The sequence below is a fragment of the Ovis aries genome, chromosome 8 (assembly GCF_016772045.2).
Source record: "Ovis aries strain OAR_USU_Benz2616 breed Rambouillet chromosome 8, ARS-UI_Ramb_v3.0, whole genome shotgun sequence".
In the NCBI taxonomy this organism is placed as follows: Eukaryota; Metazoa; Chordata; class Mammalia; order Artiodactyla; family Bovidae; genus Ovis; species Ovis aries.
The window spans coordinates 21702039-21725012 of record NC_056061.1 but is presented as its reverse complement, the minus strand read 5'-3'; the positions used below and the strand labels follow the sequence as shown (position 1 = coordinate 21725012).

At 38.4% G+C, this 22974-nt stretch overlaps 2 protein-coding genes across 3 annotated transcripts in view; one reads left to right on the top strand and one right to left on the bottom strand.

Moving 5' to 3' along the window:
• COL10A1 (collagen type X alpha 1 chain) overlaps window positions 1–18464 on the bottom strand; it is a 75586-nt gene extending 57122 nt beyond the window's left edge. The window contains exon 1 of the mRNA XM_060419213.1: window positions 18278–18464. The gene's annotated coding sequence lies outside the window, so the exon portion shown is untranslated. The remainder of the gene's footprint in view (window positions 1–18277) is intronic.
• The window catches only part of NT5DC1 (5'-nucleotidase domain containing 1), a 116569-nt gene that overhangs the window by 75914 nt on the left and 17681 nt on the right, over window positions 1–22974 (top strand). For both annotated transcript variants that reach the window (XM_012182548.4, XM_004011184.5), the window contains exon 7: window positions 21705–21879. In XM_012182548.4, the coding sequence (XP_012037938.2) occupies window positions 21705–21879 (175 nt within the window). The remainder of the gene's footprint in view (window positions 1–21704; window positions 21880–22974) is intronic.

Genomic DNA, 22974 nt, shown 5'->3' with positions numbered 1-22974 from the left:
GAGATCTTCAAAAAATGTTAACCATAAGTAAACAAAAAAACCCTGTTGTACTTAATATTATAGTTCCCGTTTCTCTGTGGAAGGAAAGAGGAGGAAAGAGAACGGTCTTACAGTGCAAGTGATTTCTACTTCGTAGGTGCTTCATAAATATTTACTAATAGATTATAGTTTATTGATAAGATGAAATATCCTTCAGCAGTCACTGTCTAACTCAAAAAGATATTTATGTATTTGATACGTAGGAGTAACCACATCTTGATTGTTCAACATACATGGTACCACCATGTGTATGGAATGACTTGCAGTGGGAGAATAGCCTGTCTAAACAGTTTGTAAAGAAAATCTTTTGCTGAAAATAATCTACAAAATTGTCTAACAATCATGTGATAAAGTAGTTGAGATAAGTTTCTATAATCAACATCAAACTCTGAAATGTTTATCCTACGACCTGACTCCTAAAGTTGTATGTACTGATAGGCAGTATTTCTATACTCCCTAGACCTTCAGTCTACCAAGTTTTCATTATTTATTGATGTCCTCACCAGCAAGGAGCAGGAAACATTGTCAGAGATGAATTTAAATTAATGTTGCTACTTTGAGCTATATTGACTTCCCTTTCTATCCACACAGAATAAGGATAATAGAAATTGTCAGCAAACATGAGAGTGAGAATTTGGTCTTATGAGAGGCATCTGATTAATCTCCTTTTTGCCCATGACTCAGATGAAAATTGATAATCATTAATATCATGGTAAGAATTTATCACTTGAACTTCCAGTCCACTGAATAGGTAGGTAGTGGTAGTGGATGTGATGTTTTAAGAGATGGATGTCAGTTTGGACTTAACTCTAGGTTTGGCAGGTTAACCCCTGTAAGTCTTCAGCACACATTTAAAATTGAGATAAATTGTATTATTAGTGGTAGTGCATATGATGGGTGAAACAGAGTCCCTAATAATGTAGTGATCTCTCAGTAAATATCAGCTAATACTGTTGCTGATGAAAGGGATGATTCCCTTTTTGTATGTAGTCAAATATTCTTATGAAATATGTTTCTGCTTTAGAGAGTTATGTATGTTTTCCCCGTCATTTGGATATTTTCCTCCAGTTTTATTCCGATATAATTGGCATGTAGCACCATAAAAGTTTAATGTATGCAGCGTAATAATTTGATGTACATACATCATGAAGCGATTATCACAGTAAGTTTAGTAAACATCCTTCATCTCCTGTACACATAAAAGAAAAAATTAGTTTTCCTTGTGATGAGAACTCTTAGAGTTTACTCTCAACAACTTTCATGTATAACGTATAGCAGTGTTAATTATGTTTATCACATTGTACATTACATTCCTAGTATTTATTTATCTTGCAAATGAAAGTTTGTACCTTTTGACTACCTTCATTCAGTATCCCCTTCCTCCACTCCCTGCCTCTGGTAACCACAAATCTGACCTCTTTTTCTGTAAGTTTGTTTTTGAAGAATAATTGACCTATAACACTATATAAGTTCCTGGTGTACAGCATAGTGATTTGATATTTTTATATGTTTCAAAATGATCACCATAGAATGTCTAGTTATAGTATGTCATCATACAAGGATATCACGTAGTTATTGGCTATATTCCCTACACTGTACACTTAATACCTGTGACTCATTTATTTTGTAACTGGAAGTTTGCCCTTCACCTGTTTCTCTCATCCCCTCAAACCCCTCTCCCCTCTGGCAGTCACCTGCCTTTGTTCATTTGTTTTGTATTTTAGATTCCACATATAAGTGAAATCATTATTTTGCTTAGCATAATGCAGCCTAGGTCTGTCTGTATTCTCGCAGATGGCAAGAGTTCATTCTTTTTATGGCTGAGTAATATTCCATTTGTTGCATTTCTATACACTAACAACTGTCAGAAAGAGAAGCTAAGAAAACTATTCCATTTATAAGCACATCAAAAAGAATAAACTATCCAGGAATAAATCAAAGGAGGAAAAAGACCTGTACTCAGAAAGCTGCAAGACACTGATGAAATAAATTGAGCAACTCAGAAAGCTATAACGCACTGATGAAATAAGTTGAGCATGATACAAACAAATGGAAAAATAGTTCATGCTCATGATTTAGAAGAGTTGATATTGTTAAAATGACCATAGTAATAACCAAGGCATTCTGCAGGTTCAGTACAATCCCTATCAAAATATCAATAGCATTTTTCACAGAATTAGAATAATTCTAAAATCTATATAGAAATACAAAAGACCCCAAAACAATCTTAAGAAAAGGAGAACAAACTGGAGGTATCATGCTTCCTGATTTTGAACTATACTAATCAAAACAATATGGTACTGACACAGAAACAGGCATACAGATCCGTGGAACAGAGTAGAGTCCAGAGATGAACTCACACGTACATGGTCAATTAATTGGCCATATAATATAGTCAATATTATAATATGCCAATTAATTGACATATAATGGGGAAAAGACTGTCAGTTTTTAGACTGTGTTGGGAAAACTGGATAGCTACATACAAAAACAATCCAACTTGCCTACTTTCCCCCATTATTTCAAAAAAAGTTGACATATTAGAGTTTAGGTATATAGAAGATGAAAGCCTGGACATTTCTTGCTCAAATTGAGTTCTGTGTTTCGATTAATATTTACATCAAGTAAGTTCTTGTTTTAAGAAACTATTTTTCCTGAACTGTGTTCTTCTGATGTAAAGTCAAAATCAAATCTTAAATAACTTTAAAGAATATTTGCTTTATTATAAATGGTAAACATGAAATTCAAAGTTCAGAAATTGAATTTTCAGCTTTTGCCTCATACCTGGATAAAGAGTCTAAAGCTTCAACTAAGCAGAATCTAGCTGGTCTGAACGCTGTTATTCTGTCAGTCTTTGAGGGCATGTTTCCTCTGTCAGGGGTTATTCCTCGTGTTGTGCTGAAACCCATTTCTTTGTGCTCGTATGACTGCAGCGTGAGCCTGCTTCTCCGTGCTGAACGTCCCCTGGTTTCCTCACATGACATCTTCTCAGGACCCTGGTTCTCCTCTTTGGTAGCCCTTGACTCTCAGAGAGTGTACCCAGAGTTGTTCCTCAAAGGCTATGTGTGTGAGATACGCCTGGTTTGTGAGCGTATGGTTGGGATCAGTGTCCCTTCCATGTCAGCACTATCTTGCTGGAGTAGTAACCCCAGTGCCTATAGGCGCTCATTTATTCCCTGAGAAGCCTAGTGCTTGTGAGTCTTTGGCCTGCCTTGACTGTTGTTTGTCATTGTAGCGTCTTTGTGTAATGGCCTTTTGATTTGTGTTTTTCTGTGTTTTCAGGTTCTGCCAGTTTTTCTATTGTTTATTTACAAAAATCCTTCCCTGCCTTATCCTTAGTAAATAAGGAGGGAGAGTAGTCTGTTGCTTTCCATAGGAGTCCTCTAATTGATAACAAAACTTCTAAACCAAAATCATGATGTTTTATTTCTAAACAAAAGGCAGAAAGAGCCCATGTGTTAGGCAGCTGTGGTAGAAGCAAAGAACCTTGGACTTTGAGGGGGAAAAGAAAACGTGGTTTCACATTTGGAACTTGCAGCTCACTTGCTGTCTGATTGTAGCTAAATCTTTCACTCTCTCTGATGTTAAATTGCTGTATTTGTGAAATAGAGACGATTCTGCCTCTTTCATGGGTTGAGAGCACAAAACAATATTTGCAGGCAGTGTTTTATAAACTGAAAGTATCATATACATGGATCTTACTAATGTATATGGAATATACTTCATCTCTGTGTTAAAGGACACATAAGCACAAAGTTATCTCTAAGAATTTAAAAACAAAATAGTATTTTCCAAAGTTTGTTTTTATTTTAAGTCTGCTATAATGAACTTTGAATTTTTCATCTTTATTTGAGCCCAAATATAATTTTGCTATAAAAATTTGATGATATGAACAGTAGAAAAGTAAATGCAATTAGAAACTCCAGATTTAAAAATGTACAATAATGTCATTGTCCAATCACAGTACAACAAAAATGTGTGATTTTGAGCAATTATGAAAACTAAGAAAAAGAAATCCACTTGACCATTATTCTAGTAACATGGTCTTTTGAATGATAGTTCAATAAAAAATGGACTTCTGGAAATAGAAACATAATTCTAAAACATTCCTTGTTTCTGTAATGAATAATGTTTACTGATCGCAATACAGTAAACACAGATTATTTACCTTTGATTTTTAGAAGCAACTTATATAGCACAGAAAGATTTGCTGGTAATTTGGAAAAAAGATAAGGTGATGATCAGATGGTAAGATATAGAAGGGGAAGGGGGCTTCCCCGGTGGTCCAGTGGCTAAGACTTCATGCTCCCAAAGCAAGGGGCCCGGGGTTCAATCCTTCAGCAAACTAGATCCCACATGCCACAGCTAAGATCCTGCATGCCACAATGAAGACCCAACACAGTCAGATAAATAACTTTTTTTTTTTTTAATGTAGAAGGGAGTTGGAGAGTTGATGGGAAGGATAATTACTGATAGCCTGTTTTATGTTGTGGGGAGTTAAATTTTGATGGAACAATAAACAGAGCTGGATGTGCAGTATTTAAAAAGTGACCAGTAAGAGAATAAATCTGAATATAACTATAAATATTATAAAGAGGAAGGAAAAGGATAATAAAGGTTAATGTGAATTAAGTGAATCCATATTTCTTAGTAGGAAGCCGGTGGATATTGTTTAAAGCTTATAAATTAAGAACTTAAGTATATTACTTAGAGCTGTGAATGTAAATTATCAGAAAGGTTAAGAACAAATGACTAAAAATGGTGATTTTTGAATGCAGGACTGAAGAGGGGCGTGTATAGACCTAGAAACTTTCGATTTTGTTTCTTGCAGTTTTATTGAGATGCACTTGACATACAGCCCTGGATAAGTCAGGGTGTACAGCATAATAATTACATTAATGGTTATCACTGTAAGTTTAGTAAATATTCATCTTCTCATATAAATACGAAAGTAAAGAAATAGGAAAAAAGCTTTTTTTCCTTGTACGAACTCTTAGGATTTACTCTCTTAGCAACTTTCATATGTAGCAGTGTTAATTACATTTATTATATTGTACATTGCATCCCAAGTATATATTTATCTTATAACGGGAAGTTTGTACCTTTTGACTGCCTTCGTCTGATTCCCTGTCCCCGTTAACACCTCTGTTAATGACAAATCTGATCTCTTTTCTGTGAGTTTGTTTGTTTTGAAGTTTAATTGACCTGCAACACTGTGTTGGTTCCTGGTGCATCCACCCATCCCGTCCAGTGTTTGACACCTCCTATAAGACTGTGGTTGGTAATGTGGGGATGTTAAGGGGCTAAACTTGGCATTTGTTTATCACTGTGGTCTTATGACCTCATGTCATCTCCAGGAATAAGATTGTATCGCAAGATGACATTTTCCTTTCTTTAGCTATCATATATTCCATAAGCATCTGACTCCCTTCATAACTTAGGTAGTAATAGTGATAGTGGCACTTATCTCATAGGCTAGTTATCAGTGTTTAATGAGATAAACATGTACTTTGGACAGGGCCTGACACCTAGGAAACACTAAGTAAACATTTGGGTTTTTATTGTTGCTACAGTTGACAAGCAGTTACTATGTACCAGACATTACGGTGCATGGAGTATTTTTACATATACCCATATGCATCATCAGGATTTCCCCAAATAAGATCACCCCAAATTATACTGCCCCTGTAAGCTTTTTTTTTTTTTTTATAGAGGGCTGTGGTGATTTATGATCCCAGGACACACCTAGCTTTGCTCCAAAAATGTCCTCCATTGAATGTTAGTACCAAGAATGAGCAAGCTTTTCTAAAGCTTCCAAGAGAGGTCATAGTAAACAAGGGTTCTTTTCTTCTGTCAAACTGCTGGGTGGTCACTGAGAGCATCAGCAAACAGGGACTCAGTCACTTACTTCCTCTCCAAACTGAGGTCACTGAGCAGTGAACAACAGTTTCTGGGGAGCAGCATCTGCTTAGTAAGGCTGACCAGTTCATTGGCAGACTTTCTAAGCCACCATACCGTTCTGCACTGCTTGTTCCTGAACTAGAAGATGGCAGATGCATGGCCTACTAGTAAACGATGGCATGTATGGTAAACACATGAGCCACGACTGCTCATTTTAAAGAGCACCCCTTCTTCTGTTTGACCCACATGTAAGAACCAAAAGTGTTAGTCACTCAGTCATGCCCGACTCTTTGTGACCCCACGGACTGTAGCCTACCAGGCTCCTCTGTCCATGGAATTCTCCAGGCGAGAATACTAGAGTGGGTTGCCATTCCCTTCTCCAGGGGATCTTCCTGACCCAGGGATCCAACCTGATCTCCTGCATTGCAGGCAGATTCTTTACCAGTTGAGCCACCAGGGAGAACTCTTTTATCTGATGGTGAGCCGTATCCCTTAATCAAAATGGGTTGTTTTTTTTTTTTTTTTTCCTGCTAATAGACTAACTCACTAGGCCACAGAATCCGCCCCCCAGAATCTTCCACAATTGTCCCTCATAGCCACCAATGGGAAAGTAATTCAGCAAGAGTAGAGATGGCATAAAACTGGATGAAGTTCTTTAGGGGTCCCTGGGTTTAGGGTCTCTCATCGTGAGCACTGTTGTCATTTTGAACTGGATAATTCTTTTTTGCAGGAGCTCCTCTGTGCATTATAGAATGTTTGACATCATCCCTGACCTCTCTCCCCTAGACTCCAGTGGCAGCATACCCCTCCCCAACAAAATGTGTCCAGACATTGCCAGATGTTTCGGGGTAGGGGAGAGGTGGAGCGGGGAGAAAAATCACCTCCAGTTGAGCACCACTGCTGTAATACAAACCTTTTTCCATAGAATACAGAATCTCCAGTTGTTTTCTTCTAGACAGACAGAGTCTGTCACATACCTCTGTTAATATTTTCTCTCCTGGAAGGACTGTGTTCTGGTAATGTCAGTTTCTCTTTTCCTTTTTCCTATAAGTTGTGAGACTGGTCTTTGAGGCCAGGTCCTCACCCATAAATCACTCAGTAATGGAAAAGAACAATATTGTCATCGAAAGACTGAATTTTATCCCAACCCTGCCATTATTAGTCTTGATCTTGAGCAAATCCCTCAGCTACTCAAAACCTTGGTTTTACCCATCAGTCCAAGGGGCTGTGGATGTGAGAGAAGCATGTGTAGGAAAACACCATTAGAAACTGAACAGGAACCCAGATCAGAACCAGAGCTCTTTTGGAGGAGTTTCTGACTCTAAGCCTGGGGTAGGCAACATGCAAAATGGCTAGAGTATCCTGTGGTGCCACAAAGTAGGGAAGTGGTTCAAAAGAAAAACCAAAACATAATGATGGGACACAGCAATGGGACCCAGGAATCAAATAATAGAGCTCCCAGTGGCCAAAGCTGGGGTTCATGTTTGGGAATGCATGTAAGAATTAAAGATTGTAAAATTAAAAAAAAAAAGAACAAAGTAAATAAAGTAAAATTGGATTATAACCCAAAGTATAAAATAAATACCACTGAGTCTGTTGATATAAATAAATGATTGAATGAATAAATGAGGAGAAGAGACTGCTTGCCTATGCAAATGAATTCCAAATAATTTTTGCAGACGCTTCACCTTCAAGGAGACGGAGCATAACTCCCCACTCCTTAACTGAGGGCTGTGCACAGTGACTTCCCTTCCAAAGAGTGCAGTATGGTAAGGGGGAAAGAGAGTAACTTTTCAGTGGAAAAACCTGATGAGCATTGCCTCATCCAGGTGCTCAAGAGCAGCATCAGCAGTGAGATGTCATGTTGATGGCATAAATACCCTTGATATGATATGAGAATGGCACCTCTCCTCTGGGCTCTTTCTCCCAAAAACCTATAACCCCAGTCTCACCACAAATCTCGGTTGAGGGACAGTCTACGAAATACCTGACCAGTGTTCCTCCAAACTGTCACAGTCATCAGAAACAAGGAAAGTCTGAGAGACTTGTCACAGCCAAGAGGAGTCTAAGGAGACATGACCACTGCATGTAGTATGGGATCCTGGAAGAAGGAGAAAGACAGGAAATAAAAACTAAGGAAATAAAAATAAAGCGTGGCCATTTTAATAATACACCAGTGTGGGCTCATTCATTGTGACAAACATGTAATATTATAAAGTGTTAATAATAGGGAAAATAGTGTGAGTGACGGGAACTCTCTTTACTATCTTTGCAGTTTTTCAGTAGATCTAAAGTTATTCGAAAGTTTATTTTTAAAAGTATAGCTAAATAAAATTAAGGTACTATTATAAACAATTTTATTTTATCCAGAAAGATAGTAGCAGGCTCTGGTATATGACTCCCTAAGGTTTAAAAGTCTGTTTGTGGAATCTCTCCCAGACATCATTCTCACGGTGATGTTTAATGTCCTTCTCTCTGGTACTTATGTATCACATAACAGTCTTCACCATGTTGGTGTAAATCTGATGGGAGACCAGCTTTACTTTCTGTTGTGAGGAAATCCTCATGTGCTCCCTTCTTACCACACCTTGTCAGAGCTGCCTTTACAGCTTATAGGTTCTTTCTTCTAACCAAGATCTGGAAGATTCCCAATTTGGTTTCTGTTTTCTCAAAGAGGAATGGAAAAATGAGGTACTGTGGCAGCACCCCCTTTTAGCTGTCAGGTGAAGCACAGACTGCCCAGCAAGTAATGCACGGAGATATATGCAGAACAGGAATAGAAGATGGGGAGATCCTTCACGATGGTAAAACCTCGGTGAGACATTGTATTCCAGGATAAAAAAATATTTAATGTAGGGGCTTCCCAGATGGAGCTAGTGGTGAAGAACCCGCCTGCCAGTGCAGGAGACAGAAGAGACACAGGGTTGATCCTGGGTTGGGAAGATCCCCTGGAGGAGGAAATGGCAACCCACTTACTGTTCTTGCCTGGAGAATCCCATGGACAGAGGAGCCTGGCGGGCTACAGCCCATAGGGTTGAAAAGAGTCGAAAGTGATTGAAGTGACTTAGCACACACCTGGTTTCTTTGTGATACTCTCACCTTTTACTCCACCCTCCCTATTTCAGTGAACAGATTATTCTTCCCAGGCGTGTAGCACTGTATAGAGGTATGTATATGAGCCCGGTTCATTATAAATACTGAATTCACAATCACTCCATTATACAGAGAGCAGTGTTCTGTAATCTGCTAGTACTTAAGAACTGATCAATCAAGCTTCCCTAATATAACTACCGACATGAAATCACCCTGATGATGCTTTTTGGTTTCAAGTACCACAGTGAGCTAAGCACTGATGTAGTTAAGCTTACTGCTGATAACAAAAGCGTCGTTTAACAGAATAATGCCATAAGCAAGTGCTTACCACTCTCCTAAGGCACCCACATCATTTAGGTCTGTCATCCATCCCACCCAATACCATGATTATTAACCCTAATAATGACTGCCATCTGACAGGTGAGGACAGAGACACACAGCTGAAATGCAGGTGTAGAGCCCGAGCCACCTGATTCTGGCCATCCCACAAGTCCACACGGCAGCCTTGGCATGGTTTCATGATTATAATTATGACTTCTGCTTTCTTAGATGCTCTATTTCTGGACCAGATCGTGTTTGCTTGCTATTTTGATCCCAGTGCCACACCGTAGTTTTATGCAGCCGAGGCTGATAATTTTAGGAATCATGAACTGAAGTTATCCTAGAGGAGTTCTGACCAGTAGAACCTCCCAGGGATGAGATGGTCTATATTCGTGCTGTCCAGTGTGGCTGACACTAGCCACATGCTGCTGCCAGGCACTTGGAATGTGGCTAGGGTGTTTCAGGACTTGACTTTCACATTTTAATTTTAGTTAATTTAACTCTAAATAGCCATGTGTGGCTAATGACCATATTAGACAACACAGGTCTAGACAGTACTGGATGTAGGCTCCTCTTGTATGTTAGCTCTCAGAGTTGCTTGTGCGTGCTTGGCCCTTCTTTTAGAAAAAAATTACTTTTTTGAGGAACTTTCTTTTCTTGTGCTTTGGATGTTTCAAATATATTGGCCAAAGTTCCTACTAAATTTTAGCGCATTTAAATTGAAAGTTGTGAGATCTTTTTTTTTTTTTAATTGGACGAAAATTGCTTTACAGTGTTGTATTGGTTTCTGTTGTATAGCAACGCGAATCAGTCATAATTCATATATATATATATATATATCCTTCCTGTTGAGCCTCCCTCCCTCCTGCACCTTAGCCCTCTAAGTCATCACAGAGTGCCAGGCTGGGCTCCCTGTTTTATGGAACAGCTTCCCACTAACTAGCCAATGTATACATGGTTTTATCAGTGCTCCTTTCTGAATTCATCCTTCCCTCTCCTTCCCTGACTATGTCTACAAGCCCATTCTGTACATCTGTGTCTCCATTCCTTCCCTGAAAATAAGTTCATCAGTACCGTTTTTCTAGATTCCATATATATGTGTTAATATACAATACTTGTTTGTCTCTTTCTGACTAGAAAGTCATGAGATCTTAAGTCAACCCTAAAAAATAAAAGCTGCTGAGTTTTAATCACCATACTCTTTGGGGGAAATGAGGGAACAGTGGTCTCATATGCCCTTGATCCTACCTTTAAGAGTCTGAACCTTTAGAAAATTATTATTGGCAAGAGGTTTATTTCTTTAATTCTAAAAACAAAGGACTATTTTCTATTACAGATACAAATCTGTTATTTGATGCCTGCAAAATTCAGGGACACTTTAAATCAGGATTGAGTGATACTTACAGAGCCAGACAAAAATCTAGCTACATGATATTTCCATTAAGTTAAGAACAGAATTCTGAGATTATAGTCTGGGAAAAGGGGAACTGTGGTTTATAAATTGAGAATGCATTTACTGATAAATACTAAAACAATGACAGCTCTTTTCATTACTACTGTTATTGAATTGTACAAGTAAATTCAGAAGCTCTGTAGAAAAAATTAGAATGACAGTTTTTGATTACTTAACAGATTCTGTACTGGAAATTCTCAAAGCATAAGGAAAATACAAAGGTAACATATATTATTAGGAGCAATATTAAATGCCAAAAAAATCTGGGGTCCTATCCCACTAGAAGTTTTCTTCCTTATAACATGGCCTTTGACATCTTAATACAATGCTTTCAAGTTAAGTTTAATGGACAACTATCTCCCACAGATCATGATAGTAGAAAACCACTTCTTGTGCTGGGAGACAGGAAATAGTAAAGCTACTCTAAGATGTTATTTAATGAAAATTTAAACAAACTAATTTGCTAAATGCTTGCTTTTCTGTTCTGAACAGTTTTACAATGCTGGGTTACATAGATTCTCATTTGATCGGACTCTTAACTTTCTGATTTAGCACTTATTTCTACTCAGTTTCTTGTATTAAGTTTATGGTCATGAAAATGTTGTGTCAGTTTTTATAAGTACTGTTGTTAAATAGTGTTATTCATGAACATATTTTCAGTTTATATTTTCATATTTTCAACAATTTCTGGTCCCCTAGAAGCTCTCCTCATTCTCCCTTCTAGCCAATATCCCTTGCCTGGAAGGATATCTCACACCATAGATAAATTTTGCTTGATTTTTAACTTTATAGAAGTAAAATTAGGGTATATCTGTGTTCTTCTGCCTGGCTTCTTTTCCTGAACATTATGTCTCTGTAATTTATGCCTGTTGTATAATGTATTCATTCCTTTTCGTTACTGTATAGCACACAGTTGTATGACTCTACCACAATTTATTTATCTATTTTACATACATACAGAGTGATCAGCAAATGTACACACTTCTAACTTTCCATAGGCCCATTTAGAAAATGCCTTGAAGACCATGGCCTTTGGTCCTTCAGGGAAACAGTTGGATAAGAGAGAATAATGCTCTGATGTGAGCCTGTAGGCATTTGGTGGAATCAGAAATACCTGAGGAGTTAATAATACTTGCGTTTACCAAGTGCTCTCCAAGTGAATATGGTGAATTTTTGTAATCAAGTAATATGACATTAATAGCCCTCAATTCACCTAGCTGATTCAGCAAACTCTTTTTTTTTTTTAAATTTTGGTGAGGGCTTCATTCCCAACCTTGTGTATTATAGATAGAACTGCAAAAGGAATGAAAGATGGTGACTAATAACAATACAGAAAGATTCTCTGCTGTATTAATGGACAGTGAAATGAAAGGTGCAATAACACCATTGTGTGCTGACCGGCAAGTCAGCCTCTCCAGGCCTTGCATTCAGTATCCACAGTGAGGAGATGGGGCCTTGGGGTCTGCAAGGTTGTCTGCCCAGGGCTACGAGAAAGGTCAAATAATGGAGTGGTGGGCATTCAGTTCTGTGTTCTTCTCTGGAAGAGGCAAAAAGAGACACTGCCTTGCCTCCTGGTCAGTAGAACGTTTGAAGTTTTTTCCAAATATGTTTTGCAAGTAAGTACCATGTTGATCATGAATTCAACCCGTGTGGGACACGCTCCTGATGCAATGTGGCCCATAGGAGGGGGGATTTCACAGTTGATTTAAGCCTGTATTTAAGCCAGGGTGGCTCACAGAGAGTGTTTACCATGTGCCAAGCACTGAGCAGGTGTTTCACATACATTATTGTGTTTCATCCACCAGATAATCTTCCTGGGTGGGTTCTAATATCATCATCGTTTCACAGATAAGCCAACAAAGTGTCTGAATGACCGGGACACTTACCCAAGCAAATTGTGCAACTGAGACTTGAATCAGGACTGTCTGATTGAGATTCTGGCCGTCCAGAATCACCCCAGACTGCATCCTGTAATGTGCTTGTTATATATGTTGATATGCTCTGCACACAACTGCTCTGTCCTTTGAAGATTTTTCAGTAAGAAGGGAGTAGCTGCTCTCCTCGCATCAGCAGCAAGAGCCATTACTTAATGACTTCATCTGAAAAATCACGAATTCCTTTTGCTCGCCTCCTCTGCTCTATAGTGATTTAATTTGCTGGCATGAGACATTTAGATTAAACTCGTTTGGACATGTAAATGGAGTTCTTATCTGGAAGGAAAAACCTTTTCTTTGTCATAGTTTTCAGATAAATGGAATTGTTACTGGGCATCTGTGAGGTCTGGTGCAATTTCCTTTTCATTCACATTTTTCTTCATTTAGTACACATAGCTCATTTGGTATTTATTGCTAACTTTTGCCAAATACTGTGAGTAAAATATTTGCCTTACTTAAATTGAATTTTGAATGTTTGTTTCTTTCTTGGTTATTGAGTAATTCTAGGCTTTCTGCTTCTCTGGATTTATGTTGACAGCACCTTTCCTTTAGAAAGAAATAGTATGCTCATTTATGTCATATGCTTTCTTAACAGATTTTTTCTTAGGTCAAGAGAAGTCAGAATATAATTTTTCATAGTGACAAAGTTTGATTAGGACAGTGTTGTTTTATTTGGTTTTTCTGAAAACTTGGGCTTCCCTGGTGGCTGAGATAATAAAGAATCTACCTACAATGCAGAGACCCAGGTTCAATCCCTGGGTCAGGAAGATTCCCTGGAGAAGGGAATGGCAACCCACTCCAGTATTCTTACCTGGAGAATCCCATGGACAGAGGAGCCTAGTGGGCTATAGTCCATGAGGCTGTAAAGAGTTGGACACGACTGGGCAACTAACACACACTTTGGGGAACTTACAGGATCCCTGCCTTGATAACTAGAACTATTCTATACTTATAGCAGATTTATTGTGCTTTATTCTGAAACACGGGTGATACTCACTAAATATATACCAACAGTCAGAGCTGCACTACTTCACCTAAGAACTTTAGTCTTGACTGATATTCCATTTAATTAAATTTTATATGTGCATGCATGCTAAGTCACGTCAGTCGTGTCCAATTGTGTGTGACCCTGTGGATTGCAGGCCACCAGGCTCTGTCCATGGGATTCTCCAAACAAGAATACTAGAATGGGTCGCCGTGCCCTCCTCCAGGGAATCTTCCCCACCCAGGGATTGAACCGTTTCTCTTAAGTCTTTTGCATTGGCAAGTGAGTTCTTTACTACTAGCGCCACCTGGAAAGCCCTAAAATCTATAAGTAGGCCTCATTAGGCTTCCCTGGTGGCTCAGAGGTTAAAGTGTCTGCCTGCAATGCGGGAGACCCGGGTTCGATCCCTGGGTCAGGAAGATCCTTTGAAGAAGGAAATGGCAGCCCACTCTAGTATCCTTGCTTGGAGAATCCCATGGATGGAGAAGCCTGGTAGGCTACAGTCCACGGGGTCGCGAAGAGTCGGACACGACTGAGCGACTTCACTTTCTCACTTTCTCATTTAGATTGAGCAGAGATACAGTTCTCTTTGACTACGGAAGGAATTGTTTATTTCATTGAATCACATAATACTTTATACGCACCAAGATTTCAAGCAAGTATGTTCAACATCCTTAAGAGAAAGTTTAATTGCATTACATTTATTGAATGTGTTCTATGCTCAGAATATAATTGTTGTAATGCTAGTCACTATAATGACACAAAGAAATTTGATTTATAGAGGTTAAATAGAAGATAAACTTCTTACACAATAAACCATATAGAAAAATATATGACTAAGGGTTGGAGTATGTAAACCAGAATATAGTAGCTGGCAGATTGAAAAGTAGAAAAAGTGGAAATTATGTTGACTCCTAAAAGCAGGATGGAATTTAGAAAAGCAGAAAAGAAATTGGTTTTGAATAATGGCTTAAGATAGTGTGATGGAGAAAGCAGAAAAATATCTTTCTTTCAAAATCTTTAATTTTATGTGTATATATGTGTGTATGTGTAAAATTGAATTTTTAACATTGTTTTTAAGATTTTTTTCATGTTAACCCGGCTGAGTTGTTTTTTGATTTTTAGTTTTAGAAGTCTCTCTTATTTAAGTATTTTGAAAATATATATGGTTGTCATCTTACTATGACTGTATGTTTGTTAGTTCAGAAAAGTACCCCAGATACGTAAACTTATTTGTATTAGTCAAATTGGAAGGAGGTAGGCCAAAGAAGGAAAAAGAGAGGCTGAGAAGATTAAAAGCACTCCTTACAGTAGAAAATTCAGGAACCCCTCCAGCCCATTCTCCCCAATTTCTACCTGAGGTCCTGCCCTCTCCATGCAGAGGCTACAGGCTGTGTATTAGTGGCTGAGGCTGGGTCAGCTGTGCCCCCAGGCTTTGTCCACTCTGTTCAAAATGGATTATTGTAGAACGAAGACTGTGTTCCTATAATGGGGTTTTTTTTAGTTATTTATGTTCTTTTGGGAGCTGAGTTGAGCATTGTGTGTACCTTCTAAAATGCTGTCTCGGCATTCTGTTAAGCTACCTACTCCAGAAGAAAAATTTGTTTTTGTTTTAAGAATCATTAAGTAACTGAGCATTGGCGTCCTCAGTAGGAGGAAGGTTCCCTCAAAACATTTATTGTAAACGAACCCTACTGTCTGGCATAGGCCTGCTTTATTCCCGTTTCTGTTTCTGATCTCTGTGTGCCTCAGAGCTAGAGAAGCCAGCTACAACTTTCTTTTAAAGGATTAAGCATTAGCGCTTCTCTGAGCCTGCTTTGCCCCAGGCTGTCCTGTTTTAGTTCTGATTTTTTCCATCTTCTTTCTTCTGGAGGAGCTGGGAGGTTTCAAGTCAGATTAATATGTGGGTCCACGTCCTCTGGTGAAGACAAAACCCATGCAAGATGGTATCATGCCTGGTAAATACATTTTAAAACCTATTTTGAGACAAAATTTACAGTGCGTCTCCTTGAAGCTGGCCCCTAAAACTTGTCCCAGGTTTTACCTGGGGCATTGTTGGTTTGCCAAGGAAAACATTCCTGTTTCTTGTGAAGCTGACTTGTGTGTGTTTAGGCAGTAGTGCCTTTATTCATCCCCAGCGACATGCTCTTTAGGTCCTTCTGATGATGTCATCTTGTCTTCATGTGCCTTTCTTGGATCTTTCTACTGCCTCTGACCTTCACAAGGGAAAATATTACCAGTTGTAAGCTTTTGGCCTGGACTAGAAGCGTCTTGCTATAAATTACTCCATTAGTAAGCAGAGCAAATGAACCTGGAAATATTTTATTCAGAGACTAAAAAATAAGGTGTATCAAAATCATACAGGCAACGGCAAAGACAGATTTAGGTTTGTTTTAACAAGATGGAAAAGTGACGAGAACCTTCTCTGGTTGAGTAGAAGAGACTGTTAGAAGACCCAGGCCAGAAAATAACTGAGGGGCTACAAGTAGGGATTCCCTGGCGGCTCAGCGGTAAAGAATCTGCCTGCCAATGCAGGAGACAGAGAAGACGCGAGTTTGATTCCTGGGTCAGGAAGATCCCCTGGAGAAGGAAATGGCAACCCATTCCAGTATCCTTGCCAGGAAATCCCACGGACAGAGGAGTCTGGTGGGCTACAGTTTATATAGTGTCGCAGAGTCAGACATGACTGAGCAACTCAGCACTTAGCAGGTATGTCATGGTGAAAAAAATACATTAAAGTATTTATATTGTCTTTCAGAAAGCAGTTTTATCACACATGATCTAATAGTCACTCTGCTGAGATGCTGTGAAACCTTTCAACAGGATCTCTCAAATGAACAACTTCATTAGTCTTGCTAGCATTTTCTAAAACTGAGTTATAACTATTGTTTATTGTTACTGTCTTAAAATTATGAAATACTGTCTCAGGAATCAACTAACTTTTTCAAAGGACCAGATCACGTAAAGAGTATAGGCTTTATGTAGATACTTCTCTAACCACGTTAAGTAAATACCTTTCTTAGCTTGCGGGCTGCGGTTTGCCAGCCTCGGGTTTTTCTGAACACCTGATAAATCTTACTGGATAGCTCCCCCCACACACAGACTGACTTCCTCAGTTATTCATCCTCTACTATTTCCCTGACATCAAGAATGTAAACACCAAGGTAAAGACAGTTCTTTTCCTAAAAGATCTCAGTCTCAGGAGAAAGAAAAATACATAAACACACTTATTTCAAGTGTTTATTATCGTGCAGTGTGATGAATGATGTCCAGAGGTGGTGTGAGTGGGTGACGGTGTTGGGAGACGCTCGACAGATGAGCGGCAAGCATTTCTAAAGCAGCAGAGAGAGGACAGTGCATTCCACAAAGGAAGGTAATGCTTATACGTCAATGTGGAAGACATTTATTTGGATTTTTTGGGGTTTGTTTGTTTGTTTGTTTTTTTGGCCTATCTCAATATAAAATCTCAGTTCCCAGAGAATAGCATAGATGACATCAGCTCAAGAATACTGGAGTAGGTAGCCTATCCCTTCTCTAGGGGATCGTCCCGACTCAGGAATCGAACCAGCGTCTCCTGCATTGCAGGCAGGTTCTTTACCAACTGAGCTATCAGAGAAGCCCAACGTCAGCTCAGTCACTACAAAAAACTTCTGTAGGTATTGTGAGGAAAAGCATATTATTCCACAGTTATAGCACTGACTATGGATTTGAAGCATTTCACTTCTGCTTCTTCTGCACATGTTATTTTTCTTTAACAGACACTGATCACCTGATAAGTTAAATTTAAAACAAGGTTTTAGACACGTAAGCAGTGAGGTTACATAGCTCATGTTAGGTAACAAGATACTATAAAATTAAGAAGTCCCTGCTCTCTGAGAGCCAGGGATTCCAATGAGGCAGGCAGGATATACAGATAATAATAGCAAAAGTTCTAGTTCTTATGCTTAGAGCTGTAATTCTTAATCCTAACTGTACATTGAAATTACTTGGGGAGCTTTAAAAAAATATATCAGTGTCACGGCTCCAGCCCAGACCAATTAAATCAGAATCTTTGGGGTAAGACACAGATACAGAGATAGAAGTCAAACACTGTTCATGTGAATTTTATAGATTATGTTTTTCAATACATTTACCCTTCATTTCTCAGTTCTTGTTGTCCTTTTTCAAGCATTATGTTCTAGATTTATTTACAAATATTAAAAGCAAACCATTTAGGGCCCATATAAGGTCCATAAACAGAAAATCTGTTTTAACATTAAATTTCAGTTTCATCTTTTGCCTTCTATAAACAAACAAAAAAATTAGAACATTTTAAAATCTATTGTTTATCTCATTTATCCTTCAAAAACTATTTCAGTATCTCTTGGCCAAAAGAAATTTATATAGTATATGTGTATTTCAGAAAATTGTACCGTTCCTTACTGCAGATATATTTAAACAGTTCATGGCTGAACATTTTAGCTGTTCACTGGCCTGCTCTTCTATAACCTACTAAGGTTGTAAATATTTCACTCTCTTAAATTATGTTCTGCAATGGAAATGATAACAGACCTTAATTGGAGGCTGATGGTGGAGCTGATAGCATTCCAGAATCTCTGATCCTCCCGCACAGCAGGTTAGAGAACACGCACCACACGTCACACCAGCACTGGCGATATAGTTAACAAGGAAAATGCCTACTTATTCCATGATGATAGGAATCGTGGTGTGGCACAATCGTCTCTTAAACTAAAAAAGCATTTTTGATATTCAAGTTGTACTTATATTTTTTACCACGAGGGGTCCCTCAATCCTGAATTGCAGTGGTTACATGCAGGTCATTTTCTCTGCCCGAAGAACCGTTGCAACACTTTGCCGTTATTCCCATGACTGCATTAATACCGAATTTTTAATATAGGAGAGTGAAACCTTTATTCTTTAGAACTAGGTTTTTAAATTTTTTGCTTTTAATCCCCTCTGGATACAGAAAATATCAGCATCTAAGGATAGAAGAGGAGTGTAAAGGCCAGGAAAATGAGTTACATAAAATGGCAGTGAAATAAAATTCTTTTGAGGTTAAGTGAAAACACAGGCTGCTTTGTGAGTGGAGAACAAACAAGACCATTCCTTTCTTTCCACCTTAGGCCTCAGTCTCGGTTCCCTGTCTTGTCTAGTCAGTGTAAATCTCTAAGTATAAAAACAGAATAAACCTGATTATTTTTACCAATAAGGGAGGTACTTTAGATAGGATGACATTAATAGAACATGAATAATAGAATTTTTGTCATAGGTTATATGTTACAAATCATTTATTGCTTTGACTTTAAACATAAATGTTCCTGTGTCTGCTTCTCCACTTATGTTTAAGTATTCATCCACTGAATGATTGCTCGATGTCAAACAGAAAGACAGACTCCCTGCCTTTAGGGAAATAATTTAATAGGCAGCTATTATTCCGGCATAATATGTTTAACATAAATTCCTCTGGCTTAATAGCTTGACTATTTCAGTAAAAATGAGGGTATATATTATGGACAACAGTACTAAATTATAAGCTTCAAAATTGCTCAGAGATTAGATAATTAATTTTTCTTACCACAAAAAAAGAAAAAGAAATGATTGTGCAACATGATAGATGTGTTAGCTAAATACAGTAATAGTCTCCTGCAGTATATAAATGTCACATCAACACATTGTACACCTTAAATTTGCACAGCGTTATGTGTTAGTTATATCAATAAAAATAAACTTTAAAAGATGAGTGTGTATTTATATTAACATACCTCATATTCCCTTAATGATTTGAGGTTACAAGGAATGAAAAATATTTTCCCCAACCACGGTTAGTGACCTTTTATACAAAGAGTAACCCATAATCTACCATAAAATATCCATTTGTACAGGATTTGTCTTTTTTAATTTGTTCATTTCTCTCTGGCTTGTGAGCAATGCGATAACATCTCCATTATTTCCTCAGGGAGCAGTTTTCTCCAACTAAACTATTATGTTTGCGCTTTTTTAGTTTAGGCTTACTAAGGGAAACTAATATTAATCTAGGCAGGAATTTCAAAATGCTCTGTTTAAATGTATATGTTTTGTTTTTTTTTATTCATTTGGAAATGGAATAGGTTTTTAACAGTAATTTACATTTTGACCACTAGGTGGCATTTTGACCACACTTATGTGTGGTAAGCACACATACGCTAAGGAAAAAATAGCCTTTTCTCAGCAATTGTTTCTGAATCCAGATGCTTAAGTATCTTCAGCATTACATACTACAAATCTTTTGTTATCCAGCCCATAATATTACTACAAAAGCCTTTGTTTTTCTGGGTGAAATAATCTTATATATGACTGCCTCAGATAAATCCTGGGAGATCAAAGCTTCTGCCATTGCTTTGATCATTACTCATCAAACTATTTCTGTTTTTAGCTATTTAAATATATTAGTTTTTCTTTCTTAAATTAGTCCTTTCTTACTAGTTCCTTCTCATCCCTGAAAAACAGAAGATATATTTTAATTTTTTCAAGGGCCATTACATAGCTTCTGGGATATTAAGAGATCCAAGAACACATGTTCTCTGTAGGGCAGAATTCGAGGGCATGAAGTTTGTTTTTGTTGTTCTTGGCACTCTGACAGCTGTTTTTCTCATTTTACAACATTCTTTCTTTCGTTAAGTAATATTTTTGTCTGATTATGAATAACTCTTACGTTGTATTATTTTCTGAAGAAAGCTGTTGTAGGCTGCAAATAATAGATATCCTTAATGGTTAAGCTGTTGCTACATTGGGTTGTTTCACATGACCAGGACATGGGAAGAAATTACCCTGTTAGGTTGGACTGGTAGAGAGACCCACCCTCTCTAAGCACCCAGCCCCTCAGAAACCTCCAACACAATTAGAATGCTCTCCAGCAAAGAAGAGGGAGAGTGGATTTGGCAGTCAGATAACAGTATTTGGTGCCATTTCTGTTTTTGTTGTTTGTTCCCCCCCCCCCCCCGCCCCCGGTTAGAGACTCTTCTTTCTTGTCCTAACGTTCTTGAAGTAAAACTTCATTTCCCTTATTTTAAGTGCATGACACTGAACAGAATTACAGATATATAGACTATATCTGTTGCAGAATGTATCATTCAGCACAAGCTCTTTCACTTCTTGGTTTGTCCATGCACGTGTCTTTTCTCTAGCAGTTAAGGAAAGTAAGGACTCAGGTTCTCTTGTGCTTACCAGTGCAGATGCAAAACCTGTATCTCTAAAGTGCTGTATGAATCTAATCATATTTCAACCAAACCTGCAATTGTCTGCCTAAGCATGCATAACTTTGAAGGCTCCGTACTGGGTGCATCTGACCAGGACTTCTCGAAATGTTGGCACCAGCTGCCTTGGAGCTCAGGCTGACTCCCTGGATTCTTTATAGACCCAAAGGAACAGAGCTGGGCCAGCTCAGTGACTCAGGTTCTTCAACTTCTGTCTGTTACACTGCCTTCCTGCCTTTTCTGGCTTGTTTTTCCATTTAATATCACAGCGCCTCCCAAGGGCTGTAACCCAGGACATCTAGTCTCAGTTCCATCTGAAACAGAACCCAGCTCCTTTCTCCACTGCTTCATGCCAAAGATGTGTTCCTGCTGTATTATCTGAAAACGTATTTGTTTGTTATCTAAATTCAGTAAGTATTTGTTGAATGATTAAAAGAATATTTATTGATATTTCAAATACAGTAAGTTTTTCTCTGATTTGAAAGTGCTGATATATCTTGTTTATTATGTTATCTGTTTTAATACTTGTCAAACAACCAGAAAATGTTTTCAACTGACATTTTCAGTCATCGTGTTTTTAAGTAAAGAACAATAAGTATTCAAGAAGTTAGTAATGGCATTGTTGCTAGATTGTTTGAACATAGCTTTTATCCTTTTAATTTTATAATTTGAGAGAGAAGTACTTATTTGAGAATACACTGAGTCAGAAAAAAATTTTTAATCTCTGTGATATTTTTTATTTTCAGAAAACTGTGGAATATATTTTCCAGAAATAAAAAGAGATCCAGGCAAATATTTACACACTTGTCCGGAATCAGTAAAAAAATGGCTTCGACAGCTAAAGAATGCTGGCAAAATCCTTATGTTAATTACCAGTTCTCACAGTGATTACTGTAGACTCCTCTGCGAATATATCCTTGGGTAAGTGGTGAGTCATTTTGTTTTCATGGTCTTATAAAATCCTGATAACAGATTAGACCAGTGCCATTTTAAAAGTGTTCAGCCGTGACCATGTCATTATATAAAACAATACTGAGTGACACGTGGCTGTTTCTCGTAACAGCCCTCAACATCTGCTGACAGCAAGATGCCCCAAGTACATTTCAGCAGAGCAATATTGCCAGGCCCAGCACGCTCACAGCTGATGTGCTTTAGATTTTCTGAAAAATATTGTGGACAGACCACAAGTCCTTCAGGCCATCCTCTGTGTCTGTGGTTTCTCAGCTTTGGGTGATTCTTACGGGACACTGAGTTATAGATTATACTCCCTGACACTCACCTGGAATACAGGCCCCTGCAGCAGTTTCCCTGTGGAGCCGGGCACTTCACCATTTACCCATCCAGGTGTGGGGCTGATATCCATGAACATCGAGACAGTATAAATGTGTAGACTCAAGGCAGATATGGACGGAAGCCCTGCCTTGCAACTTGCTCTGTAACCCGGGATAGGTTCTGTAACCTCTCTAAACCTTCATTTCATCATCTTAAAAACGGGACAGTGAGCAAACTCCAGGAGATAGTGAAGAACAAACAAGGAAGCCTGGCATGCTGTAGTCCATGGGGTTGCAGAGAGTCGGACATAACTTAGCTACTGAACAACAGCAATACCTCATAGGTGTTAGGGAAATTTAAATAGCTTGATACAGGTTAAAGTATTAGGCAGAGTAATTGATAAATTTTAGTAAGCACTGGAGATCCAACCAGTCCATTCTAAAGGAGATCAGCCCTGGGTGTTCTTTTGGAAGGAATGATGCTAAAGCTGAAACTCCAGTACTTTGGCCACCTCATGTGAAGAGGTGGAAAAGAGTTGACTCATTGGAAAAGATTCTGATGCTGGGAGGGATTGGGGGCAAGAGGAAAAGGGGACGACAGAAGATGAGACGGCTGGATGGCATCACCGACTCGATGGACGTGAGTCTGAGTGAACTCCGGGAGATGGTGATGGACAGGGAGGCCTGGCATGCTGCGATTCATGGGGTCGCAAACAGTCAGACATGACTGAGCGAATGAACTGAA